At 36.6% G+C, this 23,159-nt stretch overlaps 3 protein-coding genes across 5 annotated transcripts; all 3 read right to left on the reverse strand.

The window, feature by feature from the left end:
• Positions 1-1,515: 1,515 nt before the first annotated feature.
• On the reverse strand, positions 1,516-16,673 carry LOC107981016. Its single transcript, XM_016984860.2, has 4 exons — positions 16,123-16,673; positions 15,147-15,607; positions 13,420-13,842; positions 1,516-2,749 (listed from the first exon to the last, which is right to left on the reverse strand). The coding sequence occupies exons 1-4, from the start codon at positions 16,464-16,466 to the stop codon at positions 2,520-2,522; spliced, it is 1,458 nt and encodes a 485-aa protein (XP_016840349.2). The 5' UTR covers positions 16,467-16,673; the 3' UTR covers positions 1,516-2,519.
• A 269-nt stretch (positions 16,674-16,942) lies between these two features.
• On the reverse strand, positions 16,943-19,214 carry LOC100678052. 2 transcript variants are annotated; one of them, XM_003427583.5, is made up of 2 exons: positions 18,642-19,214; positions 16,943-18,325 (listed from the first exon to the last, which is right to left on the reverse strand). In XM_003427583.5, exons 1-2 carry the CDS (start codon positions 18,670-18,672, stop codon positions 17,562-17,564), a joined length of 795 nt encoding a protein of 264 aa, XP_003427631.1. In that variant the 5' UTR covers positions 18,673-19,214; the 3' UTR covers positions 16,943-17,561. The 2 variants fall into 2 exon arrangements, with proteins under 2 accessions (XP_003427631.1, XP_031784511.1); XM_031928651.1 differs by lacking the exon at positions 18,642-19,214 and adding an exon at positions 18,427-18,579.
• Positions 19,215-19,303: 89 nt separating this feature from the next.
• Positions 19,304-23,101, reverse strand: LOC100678208 (intracellular protein transport protein USO1-like). 2 transcript variants are annotated; one of them, XM_032599522.1, is made up of 3 exons: positions 23,034-23,101; positions 22,629-22,798; positions 19,304-22,187 (listed from the first exon to the last, which is right to left on the reverse strand). In XM_032599522.1, the coding sequence occupies exons 2-3, from the start codon at positions 22,660-22,662 to the stop codon at positions 19,588-19,590; spliced, it is 2,634 nt and encodes an 877-aa protein (XP_032455413.1). In that variant the 5' UTR covers positions 22,663-22,798; positions 23,034-23,101; the 3' UTR covers positions 19,304-19,587. The 2 variants fall into 2 exon arrangements, with proteins under 2 accessions (XP_032455413.1, XP_003427636.1); XM_003427588.4 differs by lacking the exon at positions 23,034-23,101 and having other exon boundaries at positions 22,629-22,944.
• Between the last annotated feature and the right edge of the window lie 58 nt (positions 23,102-23,159).

A 23,159-nucleotide genomic window follows, 5' to 3' on the forward strand; every position in this document is an offset into this window, starting at 1 on the left:
TATTCGTTTATAACTAGAGAAGCAAGGAGGATCGACTGTTTCGAAATTTTTCTATCCGCATAAAAACATCGCGAGGTTTAATCCCCTTTTGCAAAACAAAAGCATAAAATGACAGTTAGAGGAGTGCAAACAACTTTTTGTTTCTGTACACCCGATGCATTGCTCAACTTACCAGCATAACGAACATTTCCACCGTTTGAACTTTACGTTTGGGAAATAGCATTGACAGCGCGTTATTATTATATAAAAAAAGTCTTACAAGTCGAGTAAACACGACATCGGAATATTCGGTACAAGCTTGAAAACGTCTTATGGTATCGCAACACAGCGGGAATAGATCGAACTTTGGAAAAAACCGTTTTGCAGCATTTCTCGCATCGCGCTGCTGCAGCTAGAGAGTTTCAATTCTGAGTACTCATCCTTGAGTCTCTTTGCTTTGAAAGTATCGAGCACACATTTAAAAGTGAATGTATTTTTAGCGCACGAATGTGTGAAACGGGCAATTATATATCTTTTTCAGAAAACTCAGCCTATACGAATCCCACCGAGCCGCAGAAGAGAAAAGGCTTCTTTTGACGTTCTCCGCACGTGATTCCGAATAACATCTTAGAAATTGCTCACATCGCCATTATACCATTGAAAGTATTCTTCTGGAAAAATGTATACTCGTCGCGAGAATTCAAAAATTTGTCCTCTTCTTTCAACCTTGTTTTTTTTTTGTATAAATACAAACTGTTTATCCATCGCAACGGTGAAACAAAAACATTGCGTTAGTCCCCTCATTTCTGCAATGCTGGAAAATTCCGCGCATTGAATCATTACTGATTCAATGCGCCTTTAACGCGCTCTTTTATTGTACCTCCTCTGTATTTTTTAACGAGTTTTCCAATAATAAAATCCGCGGAATATAGAATCGTTGCCGAAAACACGAAGTTTTGATATTTCAGCCAGATAATTCGTGCATCTTAAGGCTCTACGGTAGAACATGCACTCGACTAACTAGCGCACCAGCCAGAAAAGAAAAAAGAAAATAATCTGAAACCACCCGTTGAATTTTCTAATCCCCACCTAGCGGTACTTTCGAATTCGTGTCAAAACAACGAGCAAGTCCAAAAGCAAAGTCGCGACTGGAAAATAATATCTTCTAGCCGCTCGTAGAGAAGAGGCAGCAGCAGCAGCAGCAGCTTTGCAGCAACGAGTAAGTAACTCTTGAGGCTCGTGGATATTCGCGCCTTTCACCGGCGCATCGCAGGCCACGAGCATCCTACCGGCGCACGAAAATGGGACAATTGAAAATCTCGCGTACGTTGACGCCGTGTCAATGACTCCAAACACTCCTTTTTTGCGCCTTTCTTTTTCTCTCCCTTTCTTGTTTCTATACTAAACGATGATGTGTGCACAGCTCGAACGTGTGTACACAGATAATAAGGCTACTTGTTGCTTATGACTTTTGGCTGAACGGCAGGATGATGATGATGGATTTTTCGAAAGCGCGCGAAGAAAGTGTGGGTGACGCGGTCGGGAGTGTTGTTTCTTCTCTGAGCGAGCGGCAGCTTGTTATAAAAAATAGAATGTTATGGGAGTGTCATCTTCGCCGAGGCTTTTTTTTTCGTTCGCGTGTACCTTCGTATATAGGTACATGGAAAGAGATTGTCGGAGGCGTATCGTATTTATTCCATGATTTGTACTTACTTCCTATTTTTACCTGTAACAACAAGGAGTCAAGAACTGAGAGGCATTTCTGGAAAATATAGCCGTGTATAGTTGCGTATTGGAAGTAAAAATGATGGTTTATCGTAAGTATCTTCAGGAAGGAGATGCATACACAATTATACTTTACTGTAATAACAATGTAATTTTATAAGTTATCATTGCAGCATCGCGTCTGGGGAATGAGCTCTCATTACATACAAATTGCGCGGCTGTGGAACCAAGTTCGTTTTCTCTCAAGTAGCTGCACACGGTTGTCATTAAAACATCATTATATATATATTTTTCTATAAGATCTCTCTATTCATAGAAGTTCATATAATTTGAGTGAGTTTAGAGACGAATGCAGTTAGACATTTAAAAAGCCAAAGTTTTCTTTCGATTCGATTTACATTCCTGCTTTTCTACGAAAACTCCGAAAAACGATCTCGTTTCTCGTTTTACGCAATAACGCATTCGTATGTAGGAAACGTTAAAAAAAACCATTCAAGCTCGCAAAAAGCTAATCATATTCCCGGCGGATTTCCACACGTTAGTCCGCGAAATTACGCACTGGAACATTACATAAATAAATAAAAGAGCAGGAATCGCAAATCGGCCGAGACAAGGCATGCGCGTACACACATAAACAGAAACACACACACACGCCTTTCTCACGCTTCCGGGTTTCCGCGCGCGTAAAGGGACTTTCGCGCTCGCGCTGATTTCGCGAATGAGAGAGGAGAGAGAGAGAGAGAGAGAGAGAGAGAGAGAGAGAGAGAGAGAGAGAGAGAGAGAAGAGAAATAACAAAAACGGAAAGGCGCACTCGCTACTGAACTACTGGCATCGGCATCGAGTAGACCTTTATGACTTTTATACAGATCATGTAGATGCTGCCTTCGGCGCGTTTACAATTAGCGAAAGCGTATCGGCCGCTTGGAATCGTCGTCGTTTCCATGACTGATGAGTAACTGCTGTCGTAGTCGTCGTCGGTGCTGTAAGACGAAGACGGATCCTCGGTGCTCGTGCTACTACTGCGTTTGCTTTTCTCCTCTGTGCCTGCAAATATTTGATAGAATTATGTGCGGGCTCGTTTTTGCTGCGCGCAGAAAGAGAGAAAGAGTTACGCAACGTAAGGCGCGCGCGCTGCGTTGAGGAAATGCGGATTTGCCGGCGCTGCTGAAAGGGAGTTTGCGGTTTGAAAGATTAGTGCAAACGTTCGTATTTTACGTGATAATGATGCGTACGGAGAAATAGGATAATTGCAACGTCATTATTCCTACAAAAAGTTGATTGATTTACCGTAGATAACCGTACTGTCGAAGGGTTTATTCTCAATAACATGCGAACTTTATGCAAACAGTTGTCGAAAGATCGCGACCAGTCGCTTGTGCAAGTTCTAGAAGTACTTATAAGTGGGACAAATTTTCGTCGTTACAAAAAATATGCGTAAAGAATACAAAATAATGAAGCTAAACTTATTATGTTTTGAAAAATCGGCGGTATGCTTTCTCTGACCTTTTTTTCATGCGGCGCAGCAAGTGATGCTTTCGACGAAAAAGATGACACGACACGATAAGTGAGAATTATTGGCGCTACATTTTACTTTTGTAATAGCGTAATGTACGTGTTTTTCTAATTGCTTTGAATAAATAACTATACTGCATGCCATTTTCGAAAACCACTTTCTATTCTTGGGTGAGGTCAAGTTTTATTTATTTATTTTTTTTATAATCTATTGGACAAAGGTGATCTAAAGAAATAATATTTTTCATCGACATAAAGTAATCTTTACTTATGGCTTATATGCCCTTTAATCGATAAATAGTGTTATTATAACGCATTATGTGGTATATACAGGATATCATAATATTATAATAGAAAAATACGAAAAACATAAACATTACAATCATATTGCAGTGATTCTATATCCTTCAATTTTGGACATCGGACATGACTATAGTTATGACGAAATTTAGCAGTAATTGGCCAGAGCTATATAGCCAAGAGCTGCACAATTTTTTACCAGGTTTTTATATAAATTTGAATATGTAGAAAAGTGTTATTAGTAATAGATCGAGGACATTTAAAGTACTTTAATTCGTTATTTATAAATGTGTACTTTAGATTCTTAATCATTTTAAATTGCAAACATATAATCGACAATGTGATCAAATATCTACATTATTCCTTGAAATTACCAGGGATACTGAGTAAATTGCTGCCTTGAAAAATAAATTACATTTATTTCAAGTAACAAAAGTGCAATTTTTATTATGAATTATGGAATTATGAATTTTCAAAGGCCTGTTAAAATAAATAAAGAAAATTAATAAATTTCCTTATTGACCTAATCATTTATCTTTATCGATATTTTCTCATATAAATAAAAGATTATAATTCATTACTATTACAAAATGTGCTTGCACGTATTTGCATTTAACAAAAAGATATATACATATGTTATATAATTATAATTTTATCTACCAGCACTTACAATTAGTGCCGAATTTCATTTCGATGATCTTATAATTAAACACAAATAATTGTCCTGAAGGATTCAGATTTGGATGTTTAGTTTATTTAATATTTTTTACCAACAGTTAATGTGAAAGGTTCCGTTTATAATTTTAAATATTACTGAACAGTCTAGTATCTATCATCACATGAAAAAAATCAATAAGCGGAATATTTTCTCTAAGAGATTAAACATATCAGCAGTTCAAATAAAGGTAACGCGGCGTTAACTTCGGAGACGCAGTACCAAACGAAATGTAATAATTCTTCGAGCATTTTACGTGAGCAAAACTCTGCAATTGTATATCCTAGCATTCATTGTTCATATGAAAGACAAAGTTATTATTCCCTTTTTAAAATAAAGCAACTTAAATATTGTACCAAAGATATATAAAAGTCATTTGACATTACCAGCAAGATCAAGCATAAAAGTCTACTGCATACGTTTTAAATTGCGCGCTTTTTATGAATGCAACTAGTTTTTTCAAAGAAAGCACGTACTATTTTTTCTGATTAATGGTACTAACTATTAAAAATTGAGAAAGAAAAATCGTGCAAGCATTCTCTAGATCACGTTAAAAGAGCTGTTATATTCTTATTGATGTAAATGGTACGTACGAAGCTTGTAAGGCTTTTTATAGCACTAGGTGGTATAAAAACGCACTTATACCACGGGTGGGCGGGACAGCGGATTTAAGTAAGGCCCGGCGTTTAGTTCCCTCGTTTTACGCTCAAGCACTATTACAAAATATTAACAATTTACAATAGTTAACCATTTATGTCACTTGATATCGTAATATATTCTGTACTCTCAGCAATATTTAATCTAATTTATGCTTTGCATAATATCTAGGTATTTTCATAAATATGCGGTAAAAATTATCAGAAATAACTAAGTTTTTCCTTATTACAATCAGATATATTGAAAATTAGTATACGCAGATTTTTGCTAAATGTCTGGTTCGGTAGTAAGGAAATATGTCTCATAAGACTAGGTATATAATTATATTCAATGTCAAATATATATATTTATATTATTCATTTATTTTTGTAATTTCTTACAGACAATTGAGAATGATAAGTCGACAGCAAATTATTGTATCTATATAAAGCTACCTGTACTTAAACAAGTTTATTGACAGCCCGCAAACATGAAAAAATTAATATTTTTGTTGATTAACTTAATATTTGAAGAATTGCAGGGTAGCACAAATCAACAAAAATATTTGCAGCCAACGCGTACTACCGAAATTTTGTTGCCTCTCAAAATCGCTAATGATATAGGTGCTAGTGGACAGACGATAATATTTGTACTATACGATCCAACACGTAAATTAGAATTCATCGCTTTCATTAAAAATATTTTACAAAGAAATCCTTCTGAAATTGTGTATATAAGGGACAGTTCAATAAGAATTGACAAGCAAGGTACAGTAAATAGTATGATATTACTCGACTCGGAAGACATCAGGTATGTATATGACATGCGAAGGCTATTGACCGATATCTCACAGATCGTTCTTACGAAAGCTACTCAAATGAAGTTTCTAGTTATTTGCTTTTGTAATAATTTTGTAGTCAACTATATGGAAATTTTTGCAAAATATGCCAGTGAAAAGAAAATTCTAGATTTTTCAATTATTCATGTAACAACAAATGAAACGTCTTCGGTTTATATATTACGATATGCAAATCCATTCAAAAGATTGCACACGGCAGAGTACATTAGTGAAAATACAACTTTGTTTCCAGGCAAGTTAAATGATGTCAACGGTCACAAGCTTTATGTAGAAACAGAATCTAACATAATATCGCTTATTATCAACTGCGATTAATAAATTGAACTTTTCCATTGAGATTTCACCCATCATATACGATACAGATAATCTAACTGTTGTATTATATGATATTGTCACTGTTTTAGACCATGACGACCAACCCGACTTGTATTTAAGGCTAGAGTCAATGACAAAACTGGTTGAAGTACCAGAAATATCTTGGATTAATTGCTTTTATGAATGCGAAAAGTTTAGGGCAGTTGTACCTGTTATGCGAAATAAATATCTGTATTATCCCCACTGAATTTTTACTTTATCAGGAATCATTTTGATAATAACTGGTGCTTTATATTTCATGAAAAAGTGTATTTCCATCTCTAACACATTCTGGGCTACAATGAATATGATTCAGATATTAATAGGAACATCAGCTGATCAACAGCCTCGAAGCCGAGTTCAAAAAATCTTCTTTGTGTGTTTTGCTATCATTTCAATGAAGTATTCTGCAGACCTGTATTCTGAAATTCTCGATATTAAGTAAATCAATGACATTACTTTATTTGATACTTTTGAAAAATTAAATAATTCTAATTTTGATGTATATATCAATCGCACGTATTGGATTTATGTATTTGATACTGGGAATAATCAATATCATTATGATCCTTACGCTAACGATATTCTAAGAGAGGCAGAAATTCAAATAACTGTGCTTAAATGCTTGGAAAAATTGCGCAATAAACATCATGTCACGTGTATTTCAAGTGAAACAGAATTGGAGAGTCGCATTGAGAAGGGTATGATCATAGCAGATCCTGTTTTCCAATGCGTGAATTGGGTATTTCATATGCCAAAACAATCGCCATATAGGGATAAATTATAAAAACTGTTCAATCGGCTTTTTGAATGTGGTGTTGGAAAATATACTTCTATTTTAGAAAAAAATCCGGATCACTCGTGGCAAGATGACAGCGAAGAAACTTTCATTGTAGGAAAGATACTCATGATTGTTTCTATTACTGGATATAGTATGGCGACGTTATTTCTGTTGATCGAGTTGACTGGTACATTTTCGAAATCAAAAATGCGTAACATACAGATCAGTGCGTGGATATAATTAATTTATTCACTCGGATCTTTAACCAAACGAAATACACTATTGTGTATTATATTTACAAATTTTTAATGTGAGCTACTTGGTGGTACTGAACACACGTGATTTTCAATAGTGTACGAGGTAGACGTTATAATTGATAGAATAATTGAAGATCAATACACTATGTACAGTATGCACTCAATAATTTTATAAAGTAATTAAATATTAATATATATATATATATATATATATATATATATATATATATATATATAATCTTTGTTTTAATCGTTAGAATATAATTACTTTGAACAATCATGCGTCAATGGAAAGAAACAAATTTTTAGTAAAAGACATTATTACATTGTAGAGACAAACAGCTGTGTACTCACAAAATAGTATAAAATTACCTTGGATATAGAAATATTACTATATTGTAGTGGAAAATTGATATAATTTATAAGCATATAGTGATTTTTCCCGTAAGTGTGCGTACATGTAATTTTTATTAGACTTTATTTTTCATTTTTCATTGCAAATCTCGAATAAAGGCCAATATGTTGCACATTCGATAAATACTTCTCATTATATATTACATCTATAATGTAAGAAGTACAGGTTTTTACTACATTAGAAGTTTTTTATGATAAAAAATGTAGTGATCCATGTGATACTATTCAGCTCTGAAGATGCAGCTTATGAACTGAGCTACAACCTTAAGACTCTGGAAAACATGTACACTAATAAGCCCTTTTCTAAATTTTTGCTCATTTACTCTCACGCCAATAAATCTTACGACTTCGAGTGGCTCTTGAATCGAGCATGGAAAAATAAAATACTAGATATTTCTGCTATAGAGGTAAATAAAAATAGCTCGTGTCCAGAGCCTGCTTTCATCTATTTCGATCCCTTTAAGAAGTACTATTATAAAAGTACATTGAGCGCCGGCACGGTAATTTTTTCTGACAAAATTTTGGATGCCAACGGCTACGACTTTTATGTATTAGTAAATCGGAATATCTCTATTAGTGAAGATGACGATCTTGTCTCAAAAAACAAAGTAGAAAAAGCTGCAACTCCTATAGTATCCTTCGCGCTGGACCATTTGAACTTTTCGGTCACGATACGCAAGCTTTGGGGAGACAATCCTATCGGTAGCTCAACTTTCGTTAGTCTCCAGAAGGGAAGGTACCAACTATTATTATATCCCTTGTTTTCTACTAGTGCACAGGAGAGGAGCCCTCCTGAATTACGCTGCTTTTACGAACCAAGAAAAATCGTTGCAGTCGTGCCAGTCATACAAAATCCTAACCTGATCAACATTTATCCAATACTTAGCTATGTTTTGACTATCTTTATCATCATAACTGTTATATATTTTATAAAACGTTTGTTAAACAATAATTCACAATTTTGGGCTGTATTTAATATTGCCAAACTTTTGATAGGAATGTCTATTACATATAAGCCACAAGTGATGGTTGAGAAGATAATTTTCATTTGTTTTACTTTTATATCTATGAAATATTCTGCAGAATTTTTCTCGAGTGTGCTTGATATCTACTTCACACACGAGACTAAGAGTTTTGACACTTTGAAGGAAATAAACGACTCCGGATTCCCTATTTTGGTAGAGCCGACGCGAGCACTGCGCGGAAACCGCATATTAGTTAGGTTAATGAGCGACACTGGCCCTTACGTAAACGATATCGTATCAAAAGCGTACGAAATGGATATCAACACTTGTTTACAATTTCTAACCAATAAAACACGCGTTGTGTGTCTTGCTTACGAAGATCAAGTAATTGATTATATCAACAAAAATATGAAAATAGCTGAAGAAAAGTTAAGGCACAAGCATTTGATTTATACTTTAGAACACAGCTCAGCATTTTTTTTTTTTTTGTTTTACATGGCATTTGGAACTCGAAAGTTCATCGCCTCATCTACGCAAGCCTTCCACGCTGCCCTATCTTGTGTCAACCCCACCCAAGATGCACCTCTCCGATCGACACCCACCCGTCCTATTTCTACTAGATCCGCTTTTACGTTGTCCTTCCATCTACGTCTAGGTCTATCTAGAGGTCGCGTTACCATCGGCCTGCCCTTCATGACACGCGCTGCCGTACGGTCGTCTCCGATTCTCGCTACGTGCCCTGCCCATCCCAATCTGCGCGATTTTATTATTCTGTTAATATTTGGTGACACGTACAGATTGTGTAACTCATCATTGTGTAGTCTCCTCCATTCCCCGGTTTTCTCACCTTTCTTCGGCCCGTATATTTTTCGCAAGACTTTATTTTCATATACCCTAAAACGGTTGTCCGCCTGCTTAGCGAGAGCCAACGTTTCGCACCCGTACAGAACCACCGGCAGTATTATTGTCCTGTATATTCTTATTTTAACGTTTTTAGACAACAGCCTCGACTTAAGTAAATTACTCACGGCGTAGAAGCAAGCATTACCCGAATGGAGTAATAATCTCTTATTTATTTCGACATTAATCTCGTTTCTATCATTTATGGTCGTACCCAGATACCTGAATTCGCTAACCTTTTCAAAAGTAAAATTCCCAACTCTGAGATCTTCCTCCCCTCTGCAGATGCCTAGCTTATCCACAATCATGTACATTGTTTTTGATTCACTCACTTCTAACCCTGTATACTCCACCGCTTTTATGAGGATTTCCGCGTTTCTTGCTACCGTTTCCCTATAATCCCCCAGTATATCCAAATCATCTGCGTAGCCTAGTATCTGCGTTGTTCCATTAAGCGTTGCGCCCATCTGGCTAACCTGAATTTTTCTAACGGCATACTCTAACGTTAAGTTGAACAGCACCGTAGAGAGCCCATCCCCTTGTTTTAAACCATCGCATATCATGAGGGGTTCTGATACATTACCGCCTACTCGGACCTTTCCCGTGCTTCCGTTCAGACATATTTGAATTAATCTCACGAGTTTTTTCGGTACACCGAGAAGTACTAGAATTTGATACATTTTGCTTCGCTTAATAGAGTCGTACGCTTTTTTAAAATCTATAAATAGTTGGTGTATGGTTTCGCAAAATTCCCACTTTTTCTCTAACAACTGTCTTATGGTAAACATTTGATCGCTCGTCGATCTGTTGCGCCGAAATCCGCACTGATAATCTCCTACTATATCTTCCGCGAATGGAGTGAGTCTAGCTTGTATTACGTTTGACAGAACTTTGTAGCACGTTGCTAAAAGTGAAATACCCCTATAGTTATTGCAGTCTGTCTTATCCCCCTTTTTAAAAATCGGTATAATGATAGATTCCTTCCAATTTTCGGGTATTGTTTCATTTTTCCAGATGGCACATACTAGTTTATAGATTTTGAAAGTGAGCTCGACGCCCTCATATTTGAGTAACTCAGCTGGTATAGAGTCATTTCCCGCGGCTTTGTTGTTTTTTAGTTTTTTAATCGCGGCCTCTACTTCTTGGTAGCTCGGTTCCTCCACGTGGGGTTCAGCAGTGTGAATTTCGTCCCCTAATTCTTCGCTATTTTCGTGCACGTTTAATAATTTATCGAAATAATTTTTCCACAGCGACAGTAATTCGTTGTCATTTGTTACGAGGTCCCCGTTTTCGTCCTTCATCAATTGCGCTCTACTCCTAAAACCCTTTCTGATGGCGTTAATCCCTCTGTACATTTCGCGGGGGTTATTTTCCTTACTGTTAGTTTCTATTCTCCTAATAAGATTCTTTTGATACTCCCGCTTCTTATTTCTATAGATCGCGCTCGTCTGTTTCCTTACGTTAGAATACTCTTCTACGGTCCTATCGCTTCTATTTTGTAAGCTATCTAATTTAGCCTTTTTGCGCCTTTCAAACCAGAGTTCGCACTCTTCATCAAACCATGGTTTGCTCTTTGACTTTTTCTTTTTACCCAGTACTTTGTTCGCGGCCTCTTTTACCGTTTTTTCAATGTCCCCCCATAAGCTATTCGGTTCGTCATTCCCCTCCGGCGATGTGTTTGCTTCTTCAAGTTCCTGAAACCTGTTATTAATTTCTATCTGGTACCTAATTCGCTCTGTTCTATCTCGTAGTTTCTCAATATCGAAGCTTTCTACCTTGTTTGCTCGGTTACTATTTTGATTCGCTACTAGTCTAGCTCTTAATTTGGCTACTACTAGGAAGTGGTCCGAGTCGCTATCTGCCCCTCTGTAAGCCCTTACGTCAAGAACATTAGTATGACGTCTTTTTTCAATGAGGAAATGATCAATTTGGTTCTGTGTGGCCCCGTCCGGCGATGTCCACGTTGCCTTGTGTATGTTCTTGTGCTTAAAACACGTAGTTTTGATTATAAGATCTTTTGCCGCCGCGAAATTTATGACCCTAATACCGTTATCATTGCTGGCTTCGTGCAGGCTTTCCTTACCTATAGTAGGCCTAAACATTTCCTCCCTACCTATTTTAGCATTGAAATCGCCTAATACTATTCTTGTGTCGTAAGACGCGAACTGGTCGATTACCTGCTCTAAAGTTTCGTAATAGAGATCCTTAGCTTCTTCTTCTTTGGCCTCCGTAGGACAGCGTACATTAATAAATACATATCTATACCATTGACCTTCGATAATGATGTACGAGAACCTATCATTGACGGATTTGAAACTTTTAACCGAATGTATGATGCTTTTGCTTACGAGAAATCCGGTGCCAAGAGATCCCCCACTCCCGGCCCCATACAGGTACGTGAAGTTACCCGATGCTAGTACTCCGCCATCTGGCCACCGCGATTCCTGTATTGCTACCAAATCTAGATTGTACCTATCAGCTTCCTTTACGAGTTCTTTAAACGCACCTGCTCTGTATAGACTGCGAACATTCCAAGTTCCGACCCTTAAGTCTCTTTTGGTTCGGATTTGATTTTTTTGAGCCATGATGTTATGTTAAACCCGCGCGCTTCGGATCCTGTTCCGATCGCAGGTGAGTCCACCGTTCTTGAGGTGATAACCCCCATACCTCTCTAGAACTAAGTATGAGAGCTTTCCGACTTTGACGAGGACAGTGTCAATTCGTCGTCAGACACACTACGGTTTCATTCTCGCATCCTAACGCCCCCCTGCAAGGCAGCGCGCCTTCGCTGGCATCGTTACCGCGTAAGACCAGGTGACGAATCATTCTACACATCCCCTTTCGGGGCAGTTGTCATCGCTCCCGCATCCTCCTCGGCAGCAGGATTTTTGCCCATTTTTGTAATGTGTGATGAAAGAGATAGATTGAGAGATAAGAGTTAATGTGAAGTGTTTTTGTTGTTGTGGTGCTTGCGTAGTGTTTCTAGATGAATGCGTTCGACAGTGTGGGCTCATCACACCCACGCCTGTTCCTATCGGCTGTCCGCGGCTGCTTATTCAATTTATTCGCAGCTAACCTCTTTCTCAGGGGCTGTTCCTCTATCCGCAACCTAAGGACGCGCTGTGTAGTGGTGATAGGCACCCACCCGTCCGATCTGGACGACAACGCCCAAGACCCGCTTAGGGTAGCGGCATTGTAACAGACACAGCTCACCATACGCTGATAAATTACAGAAAATAATAAATCGACTACTTGAAACTGGTGTAAGAGACTACTTTTTGCGAGAACAAAAAAATTATAAAGATCTTACGCAATCTTCTGATTCTATCGAAAATAACAGCATCAAATTAAGCATTTTTGCTATAATATTGGGTACTGGATATTGTATTGCATTTATCATATTTTTGTATGAAATTTCAGCATATTGTTCCGTACATCCCGCTCGATAACTATGAGCAATGCCTTCTATATATCTCATTATATTTACTTGCAATAGTTGTGTTACAGTACAGTGTGTACACTTTGTCGATTAGATTTTGTATAACTGCGGTGGCAATGTCAAAGTAATTATCGAATCAAATATTGTATGGTATTGTAATTGATTTTTTCGAATAAAACTTGATTGAAGTTTGAGTAACATGATTGAACTTTTTCATTATTTTTTAAGTGAAAAGAGATTAGCACAAGAATTGTGCGTTCAAATGACAGCTACTATATTAGAGATGTGTATGGATGTGTATCTGTGCGTGTATGAACTTAAAGCGCATAAATGTCTCTGATAAGGAAAAAAATCCTATGTTGTATAAGCGTACACAAATAACTGAATGCGGTAACTCAATATATTCAGCACCAAAGTGTCCCTTGTTATTTTAATACGATACTTATCTAACTATTTAATTTCAATGAGTTACCAATTATCAAAATTACGAGGGTAAGAGCACCGTAAATTCTTGCAATGACGTAAACAAATAGTACATCAATCATTACTGACAAGATTATCGATAAAAAAATTCTGGCTTACTTAAATCCTTGTTCAGTGCCTCATGAAACTTCTTCTCGATAATCTGTTGCGCTTCCCGACTTAAGGCATCGACACTTTTGCACCTCCTGTAATCCTCCTTCAATTCTTTAGTCAGGTAGTCCAACTGCTCATCGAAGACGTAGCTGCAAGGGACGTAAAGACTGGAGACGTCGAAATAAATCTCGTTAAACTTTGGATTTTTGCCAATGCCCTGCCTAAGCTGAAAAGCGGTTACTCCGTGTTTCTGACAGCGCTGTAAAGCTTCGTAGCTCGGGCTTTCAAAGTAATCCTCAAACAACTCCGTTTCCACGTGGTTGCACTCGACGTAACCACGAGGGTCCAATCTGGGAACTGTCGGCGAGGACGTGGTTGTACTCGTGGTCGTCGTGCTGGCTTGCAGTTGCCCTGGCGCTTGGACTAGCCCTGTGAAAATTTTGTTATTAATTTTTATGTACACAACGATCAGTGTGTTTTATAATGGTACATTTAGTATTTTGCTAAAACAGAAGCCTCACTTAAACATAATTAAAAACTGATGAATAAAACTTATAGAATGGCATCGATTTTTCGAATTGTTTGTCACAATGCCTGAAACTATCATATCATATACGTGAAACAAGCTCTTTGAGTAAAAAAGTCTCATTCTGCATGAAACTGTTAGTATTATGCGTTCTTATCAGAGGAGTCATGGCCGCCAATGTGCGCTTAGTTATTGAATAATCAAGCGCTTACTTAATCGACGTTGGAAAGAATGAGAGGCGGAAAAATGCGTAATGACAAATTGTACGATTACCTCTACGTGGAAAAGGCGGTATTACGTTAATTAAGCGCTCATGTTAATTAGCGCTCTTAGTTGAATTATACAAAAGCAATTCGCCAACGTGTCTTTATGACATCGGCGTGTCATCGACTCTACAGAAAAACGGCGATTGCAAGCTTGATTATTCATAAATCTGCTCTTTCATTTTCATATAATAAATTTGACGATTGCAGTCATGGTCTATTTGAATATTACAGCTATTATAATTCAGAAAATGAAGAAAACTATTTACACGCGATTGTGTTTTTAATTGTACCGATGATGAGAAATTTCTTAAAGTCATCTGCAATTCCTTCCATTCAAAAGATTTGTCAAATATGATTTATAAAACAAACATTTATGCAAAGCAGTTTTTATAACCAGTAAAACGAGGTGAACCATAAACCTTGCTGACTCTACCGATCATTTGCAGTGCAATAATTAAGCCGAGTGAAACACCGAAAACTAGATTCTGACAGGACAAAAACAGTTGACATATAAAAATCTATACGTTACATTTTTGACTCACTCGGTGGAGTTTTCATCACTTGGTCCGTGAATTTGGCTCAAACCGTGGGAGTAAGTGTTTTGCTAAAAAATTACATCGATTTTTTTCCACGTGTATTCAGTGAACGTATGTCTGTATGAGATATATGCATATCTCAAATGCATACTGATGGATTATTCTCAATTAACAAGTATTTATTGCGAGAAAATGTCTGATACATGAAATCTATTTTTGAGTCACAAAATCATTTCCCGTATATTAGTTTGAGCCAAATGCATGAACGAGAAAAAATGTGTGCTTATATACTATTAGATACTGATGCACCACAAGTCTATATCTTTCGATCGATCATTCATTTCAGATATTAAGATGATATTTTAAATAACTTTACTCCGTAATACTACATCTACTATTACTAACCAGCATAGCGAAGCTTGTCGGCGAACCTGTGCTCAATGATGGCCTCTTGTCTCGAGTCCAGTGCCTGAGACCACTTGCACCGCTCGTAATCCCGTAGCAGATCGTTGGTAAGTACGTCAATGTCGTTATTGAAGACATCCCTGCAGGCAACGTAGAGATTCTCCAGGTCATATCTGAGCTCACCATCTTGATTTCTTGTGATTCCTTGCTCTAACTCGTTTAAATAGACGCCGTTTTTGTAGCAGGTGTGAAGAGCTGGTAGTGACGGAGAGACTAGATACTTTCCTCGAGCAGTCGGCTTAAAACGCTCGCAATTGACAAAACGCGTTTGATGAGAAACCACGTACTTTTTCGGCTTTGACGAGGACGGAGACGTAACATAGTCACTGCGTTTGCCGCGAGGTTGACTTGACGGAGTGATCGGTGGAATCATCGAAGCATTCTCATCGTCGTAGTCCTCCCTAAAAAATTGTACGATTAGTTTCTGTGAAATAAATATTTATTTTTGTGAAATAGATAAAACAATAAATATGTTGTTATAATCTATGCGACTCTTGGATATGAGGTTTGGGTTTGGCTATAATGAATATAATTTGTTCTATTTATAGACCTTTTTCTGCGAGCACCATGCTCAGAAGGCATGTAGACATTCAAATGTTTTATTCGAGCAAGACAAAGGCCTATCTTTTCGGCTTAACGTTTTAAGGTACAACCCTAGATTTCAATTTCGGTAAGTCGCTTGCTTCCTTTTACAGATTATTTTATAGGTGGATAGAGAGGCTGCATTATGATAATAGGCATTATATTATTACTTTCTGCTTCTGTAAAATTAACGATATGTCTTTACCTATGATCATGATGCAGAATATAACAAACAAATGTTAATTATAACGCATTTTCAGCGCAACACACATTAGCATGATTGAGTACCAAAGGAAAGCACTTTCCTTTAGTATTTGGTACTAAGAATATTTACCATGAATAATCATCCTCCTCGGAGAAAAGTTCTGTGTTAGACTTTGATTTTTGGTCAAAAGAAACTATTTTTTTATCCAGGTACCTCAAATTTATATCATCTAAGTTCTTCGACCATAGTACACGATAATCATCGTCAAGCAGTTGCAATTCTCCTAAAAAACTCGTTTGGTTGCTGCCATTCTCAGAAAAAAGTCTTTCGAAGTCCTCGTCAACGATGGAAAGTACCAAATTTTTGAATTCTTCAGTTGACAGAATTAGTGATGGCTGTGAATAATTGTTGATGTTGATTTTCCAGAATACGTAACTCATGGCTGCCACACCAATTAACAGCATTGTAATCATTACGAATAAAATCGTTGAGTTGCATGACGATGGTTTTGGTTTATTTATCTTTGGAAACGTACTAAAGTCTTCGGTTGTTGTGAAATGAATTTTGGCTAACAAAATTAATAAGTGTAATCATATTAGACGTGAAATTATGATATTGGATTGCATAAATCAAGAAGATTATAATTAGCAAACTTTTCTCAATTTGTGTTTTGATAAGCATAGTTTAACCAGCAGCGATAGTACATACGTGCATTAGGCATCGAGAGAAAAGTTGCAACACAAAGTGGATAAGAATATATAGAATTATGAACATATTAATATTCTAAAATGAATAGATTTTTTTACTGGTCAGAATTATTTGTAAGTGTTCTGTAAAAGCTGCAGTATTAATTTTGTATAGACTATTATTATTAGTAATTGCAGTAATTATTAATTGCTATATTTGTGGAAATAATGAAATTGATTTTACAAAAAAATAATATAACACCTTTACCATTACAAAGTTTCTTTATTAAAACATTGTGTATTTTCAAAAAATTATATAAATTATAAAATTCATCTTTACTTGTCTTAAACTAAATAAACATTTTTCAGACTTAAACACTCGAGCCAAATAACATCATAAATCAGGGTTGAAAGAAATTACAAATCACACGCGTAAACTAATTTATAGATCTTACTGCAATTCATCTTCTGCCAGGGTTCCTTCATGTTACTATGCCTACACAAGTCACACTGATCTTTAAAACATTTGGCAATGACACTCTGTTGTCCACCTCTTCGCGCTGTATCTTTATGTGCCAGATAAACTCTGATGAGTTACATAATATAATATGTATATAAATTAAGCTATACATAAGGTTGATTATCGCTGACATATTCCTGAAGTTATTTCGGTATTAGCATGGATAATTATTAACAAGTGTTATCTATAATGCCCGAAGAAATATACATTTGTACACATTACTGTATTTAAAATATGTAGCGAATGTTCTATTGTAATAAATAAACACGTGTACGGATCAAATTTAAAATTTACAAGCTACAATATGAATATTTTCAAAAACGTTTATCCATACTTCTAATATTATCATTATGCAACTATAGCTACTTGGGTTCGTAAATAATATTAAAGGAACACTCCCTAATATCGCTCTTACTTTTGTTCCTCGCATCAACTGTATTTTTTATGTTAATCATGCCCTCGTTATATTTCGCAGGCTTGACGATAACTCTAACGGGCCCCTCTGAGTCATCAGTATTTATAGTAGTAAATGAAAACTGCAGATTACATTGACTCTCATCTTTTACATTCTTTGTCGTCCTGGCGATCCTCGACTTCGCATTGCCATTGTTCTCCAGTGTCTTCAATTTCGTGAACTCCTTTAGAATGTGTATCTCGAAATCGGTCAGATTCGTTATCACGAACCTGCTCCTTCCCTGTGTCGCTGAGTCGTTATTAGGGTCCACGAAATTTTCCACGATACTCGTGATAGTGTGCAGCAGAAATTGTAAATTGTAAGACGCATTCGGTTTTTCCTCTTTTTCTTGTTGCAAATTTTCGAGACTCTCGAGGATTGACCTACGCCAATCGTTGAAATCCGAGATGACGACGCTGTCGTTTAGTTCCGCAACGTTAACTTTTCCGCTCGATGAGCCTGCGTTCTCGTACTTGTCGAATAGATATCCTTCGCGTGATTGTAAAGCCGATTCCAGCTGGTAGAGACTCCAGAGAGCGTAACCACAGAATATTAATAAAAGCAGAACGTTTATCGTGACGAACCACTTGAAAATTTTGAAGTGCGTCGACATTCGCTGGAACCGGGTCTCTGGACTCGATAGGGAGTCGTCTTCGATCGTGAACATTTTCGCTGAAACAAAAAATTACACAGGTGTCAAAATCTTCTATTTAGCTTCATTGAAAAATAAGTTAAAAAAAAAAAATTATATGGCACAATTCGGTTTATATTACTTTTATTAAAAATGAGCAATTATTGCTTCAAAGATAACATAAACAAACGCCGAACAGTCGAAGAAGCGAGAATACATACAATGCAAACAACCATTACGGCAAAGATAAAGAATTTTTGCTGATCTGTACAAAAGTAAACATTAAAATCATCCAACGAAAATAAGATAAAACAGGCGTAAGCAAAAAAAGCAAGAATTTAAAGTCGTCAGACTCACCATCGCCGAGGTTGTGCAACGGAATTTTCATCTCATGAATCAAGGCTGTTCCGGCTAGTTCCAGTGAAAATCCCGAGGAATTCCCGTGCTCGAGACAATGCTGACTAGTGGTCCAGCGTCGACATTTCCAGAAGTCGCGAGCGGGATTGCCCTAGCTCGGGGTCAGCGCTTATCTCTGCTGTGGGGTCAGCCGACTATCAGCCGCAATACATATCGACGATTGTACTCTGGACACAATGAGCCACGCCACTTCAATTGGACTCTGCCTCGTTTGCATTAAGAAAAATCATTTGATTGGAAATGCTTCGTAAAGAGTTAAGTGTTACTTTAGAGAAGTATGCGAGAGTACGTAAAAGTCTTCTATTGCATGAAACGCTATCATATACATAGGAAATAATACATTAATTATTGTAATATAATTTTTATTAATAAAAAATAAAAAATAAAAATAAATACAAGCAGAAACTTCAAGTTTGAGTCGCGCGAGATGATGAAATAATGAGTTTGCATCACAACAAAGTGTATCGTCAAATATTGAAATAAATGTATCGCACAAATCTAGAAACAATCCAGGCACAGCCGCAATAGCTGTTGATGTTGCGAATAAAAGGAAAATATAGTAGTTAACCAGTTGGTTAAAAAATGTTATTCAGAGATGAGAATATTATTTAAAAAATTTTATATCATTTATTTAAATAAAGTTACAAGTAAGTTAACGAATCATCACAATATAATTGTTCACTTTCACAACATCTTTGTTTTTGCTATAGAGTAATGCAGTCGTATCAACGCGCGCTGACAGTGTTATAAATAAATAATTGCTACAAATAACGTTCAAATTTATCTAATATCATACACAGGATTATACACGTAGTATATTTAAAAAAGTATTTCTCTTTTTATTTAGTTTATTGTACGAAAAGGTATAGATTTGAATTTACAATTTCTAATAATCAAATCCATCGTAAACAGTAAGGAAATCGTTCATGTTTACTGACTCCTTGGACTCTTCATTACTGTTAAGCACGTCTTCCATGAGTGAATGCAGTCGCTTCGTTAGTTCGTCCTCTGTCATACCTACCTCAGACTGTTCATCGGATTTTACTTCTTCTGCAATAGGTTCTTCTTCACTGATGGACTGAAGAGATGATACGAAATTCCATGATGGAATCTCTTCAGATCTTTTAATCATCTCGGCAGAAGATTCTGTCTCATCTTCCTTTATCGATTGATCACTGGTCTCTTCGTCTTCTTTTCTAGATTTTTCAGCCTCAGTGATATCGGCGATACGCTGCAATGCTTTTATGAAAGCTTGTCGTCGCTCAGCAGCTTCTTCAGTGTATTCCTTAACTGACTCTGATTTTACTTCTTCTATCATAGATTCTTCTTTCCAGGATGGAATTGCTTCTGATTCGTTAATGATCGTCTCCGAAGAAGACTGCTCTTTGTTTTCTTTTTCCGATCGGCTGTTGTTCTTATCAGTCTCTTCGCCCGATTCTTTAGACTCTGGGATATTGACTATGCGCTGCAGCGCCTGGATAAAAGCCTGTCGACGAGTGTCTATTTCTTCAGAGGGTTCTTGAACCGTAGTATCTGCAAAGGACGCGGTGCTTGTATTGTCTTTCAACTCTTGCGAGTCATCGTTTTTAGACTCGCTACTGTCTTCAATACTAGACTGTTGGGAATATATATCGTCGAAATGTGCTATTCGTCTCATGGCCTCGATAATGTCTCGATGCCGTTTCTCGATATCATCGGTATTTTCTTCAGACGAATTTTCTTCTCTCGTAGGTTCCTCAATGTCCTTGTTTTCTTCTAAACTGTTAAGAAATGCATCTACATCGATACCACTCAGCCTTAATTCTAGCAAGTTTATACTTTTGATAGCATCTGCTATTTCGACTGTGTTTTCATCGCCTTGATTATACAAATCACGCATATGCGATTTTGTTACCAACCTATTAACGATCTGGACTTGTGTCTTTGATTCTGTCTGCAGTTTTGGTTGTGATTGATCGACAAGTCTGCTAAAATCCCTCGTATAGTCATCATTCATTAAAAAGCTTACTACGAAGATAGAGTATTTTCTAAATTCAGTGATATCCTTGCCAAAAAGTAATCTAGCTGTAAAATATTTCAGCTGACTGTCATCGTCCAATGGTTCAGGTTCATCTCGATGTTTGAAGTACCAAATAAGAAGATCATCATATTCGCCCAACATCGCTTCTATGCGTCTAGCCATCAACAAGTAGATGTCTTTTTGAATTACACCATGAAAAGGCGCTTCGGTAGACTGGGCATCTTCTTCACCCGTTTTATTTAATTCTTCCAAACTTTGATTGGTAGATTCTTCAGCTGCAGGCACAACTGTTGAATCTTCAAAAATCTTTGAATCTGAGAAACCGATCAAAAACTTTTCTTCAACGCTGTGGTCATCATTTATTTCTTCGGATGCAGACTTTTCACCGTCATCTTCTGGCTTTTCAGAGTTAATCAGATTTTGGTACTCAGTGCTAGCTTGACTATTTTCGCTTATTTTTTCATCAGATTCTATTTTCTGTTTAACGGATTCAGCACTGACTTGTTCTGCAATTAAATCTTCTTGGGTTTTGCTGATTGCATCTACAACTTGTTTAAAAAATTGGTCTAGTGCACCCTGATTTTCTTCGGCCATCTGCAATAGAATTTTGTCGACATCCTCTTTAGTTGCTTCCTCGGAATCGTCGGTGAATTCGCGAACACCAGTTTGCATATCGATATTTTCTTCACCGTCAGTGAGCAAATGCTCGATTCCTAAGATGTCCAGCCACTTTTGAATAGGTATCGATTCAGAGTCTTCCTCGTTTTTCTCATTTTGCGTTTGCTCGGCTGACTCTTGTGAATTTTGTCCAAGTTGATTTATGAACATCGGATCAACTAAATAGTCTAGAAAAGATGAATGAGAAATAGCTTCTTCCTCATATTTCTCATCTTGAATCTTAGTGAATTCATTTTTCTCTCTGACTATATTCTCTGATACATTTTCTTTCTTTTGCATTTTCTCAACTAATTCCTGCCAATCTTGCAGCAAATCATTTATGAATACTTGCTCTGGTTCTGCAGGTACTGACTCAGGTTTAAGAGAAGGATCTACTTTTACCGAGTTATCTTCGAATCCATAAGCTGTAGAAACGTATTCTGGTTTGAGAATTGCTGATTTTTTCATCATTTCTTCTTGAACTCCCCCACCAATAGGAACATCGGTTGCGACCGCATTTTTGATATCGTCTTCCCACACCTTGTTTTTGAATGTTATTTTGTTTTCTTCGTCAAAGAGCGTAGGTATTGATTCATCTCGAATCACAACTGTCGATTTGACCCGATAATTAGTGTATACTACCATAGCCGTCCAGCTGAGGAGAACTAGAAGGGCTAACAAAACAAATACCCTGAACGTGACGAATAATCTTTTACAGAAGTCATCTTTGTCTTGTGAAAACGCTGACAAGGGAAGTTCGATCTTGATTGGTAGCGTTCTGCCCTCCTCCACGTTTACCAATAGCTTAGCTATAGCAAACAATATACATATTATTAATATATGTATGAGAAATAATGAGAGTTGCTGATAAAAGTTTGATGAGAAATAAAACATGTCAACTCTAGATGCACTTCATACTACTAGAATAATAATAGAAATTATAAGACAAATAAAATCACAAGTAAGGTGTGCTTTTATGAATTGACATTTGTTTTGATTACATTTATCTATATTTGTAATTAATTTTCTCAAGGATATGTAAATAATATAAGTGAATAATATAAGTTATGTTTATTATAAATCATTTTATTGTTAGGTGCAAATAATTAAACGCAATCTTTTATCGTACCAAATAGCAATCGATAATTGAATTGCCGTATATTTTAAGCAAAAGATAATATTTTTCATAAGATACATGAATATTCCGAACATCATTTAAACAATAAATTAAATCCGAGTATTTTCCTTACCATCGGTATCAAGCTTCTTCCACTGTTCTTTCATCTTGGGTCGTCACTTCGAAACTGTTGGCTGCTGTCGATCCACCAGATGTTTTGTTATATCAGAATGTCATAGACAGCCGGAACGTCATCGGGTCAAATCCTTATCAGCTGTAGGTCGCTTGCGTCGCAGAAATTTACTGAAATCATTTCATTGCTAGCTTATTACGTTGTAGGACGTCCTTTACGCATGCATTAGAAAGCTTTTCATTGGAATAAACTAATCTTTATTTAGAATTCGCGACAAAGAATAATATAATAAGACATTACAAGGAATGTTTAAACGCTTTATTAAACATTTTAAACTTTGTTAGCATTGCTCAATATATTGTGTAATTTCATTGAAAATGATTAGTAATTGGGAAGTTTATTTACTTGTCAGTCATTTTATAATGCAAGAATCATTGCAGCTTATTGATGTTATCTTCGTAGACATCAGCATACATTCTGTGGACAAAATACTTATATAAAATAATAAGATGTATAGCATGCGAAGTTTCC

This window comes from Nasonia vitripennis, chromosome 4 (genome assembly GCF_009193385.2).
Source record: "Nasonia vitripennis strain AsymCx chromosome 4, Nvit_psr_1.1, whole genome shotgun sequence".
Classification (NCBI taxonomy): Eukaryota; Metazoa; Arthropoda; class Insecta; order Hymenoptera; family Pteromalidae; genus Nasonia; species Nasonia vitripennis.

What these genes read in the sequence shown, in the direction of transcription:
- LOC107981016 (XM_016984860.2), bottom strand. Translation starts at nt 16,466, where the DNA reads ATGATTACAATGCTGTTAATTGGTGTGGCAGCCATGAGTTACGTATTC. An exon ending in GAGGAGGATGATTATTCATG is followed by an intron (nt 15,608 to 16,122) that starts GTAAATATTCTT and finishes ACAATTTTTTAG; the next exon opens with GGAGGACTACGACGATGAGA. An exon ending in CGACAAGCTTCGCTATGCTG is followed by an intron (nt 13,843 to 15,146) that starts GTTAGTAATAGT and finishes AAATTTTCACAG; the next exon opens with GGCTAGTCCAAGCGCCAGGG.
- LOC100678052 (XM_003427583.5), bottom strand. Translation starts at nt 18,672, where the DNA reads ATGAAAATTCCGTTGCACAACCTCGGCGATG. An exon ending in GTTGCACAACCTCGGCGATG is followed by an intron (nt 18,326 to 18,641) that starts GTGAGTCTGACG and finishes TTTTTGTTTCAG; the next exon opens with CGAAAATGTTCACGATCGAA.
- LOC100678208 (XM_032599522.1), bottom strand. Translation starts at nt 22,662, where the DNA reads ATGAAAGAACAGTGGAAGAAGCTTGATACCGATG. An exon ending in GAAGAAGCTTGATACCGATG is followed by an intron (nt 22,188 to 22,628) that starts GTAAGGAAAATA and finishes TGTTTGCTATAG; the next exon opens with CTAAGCTATTGGTAAACGTG.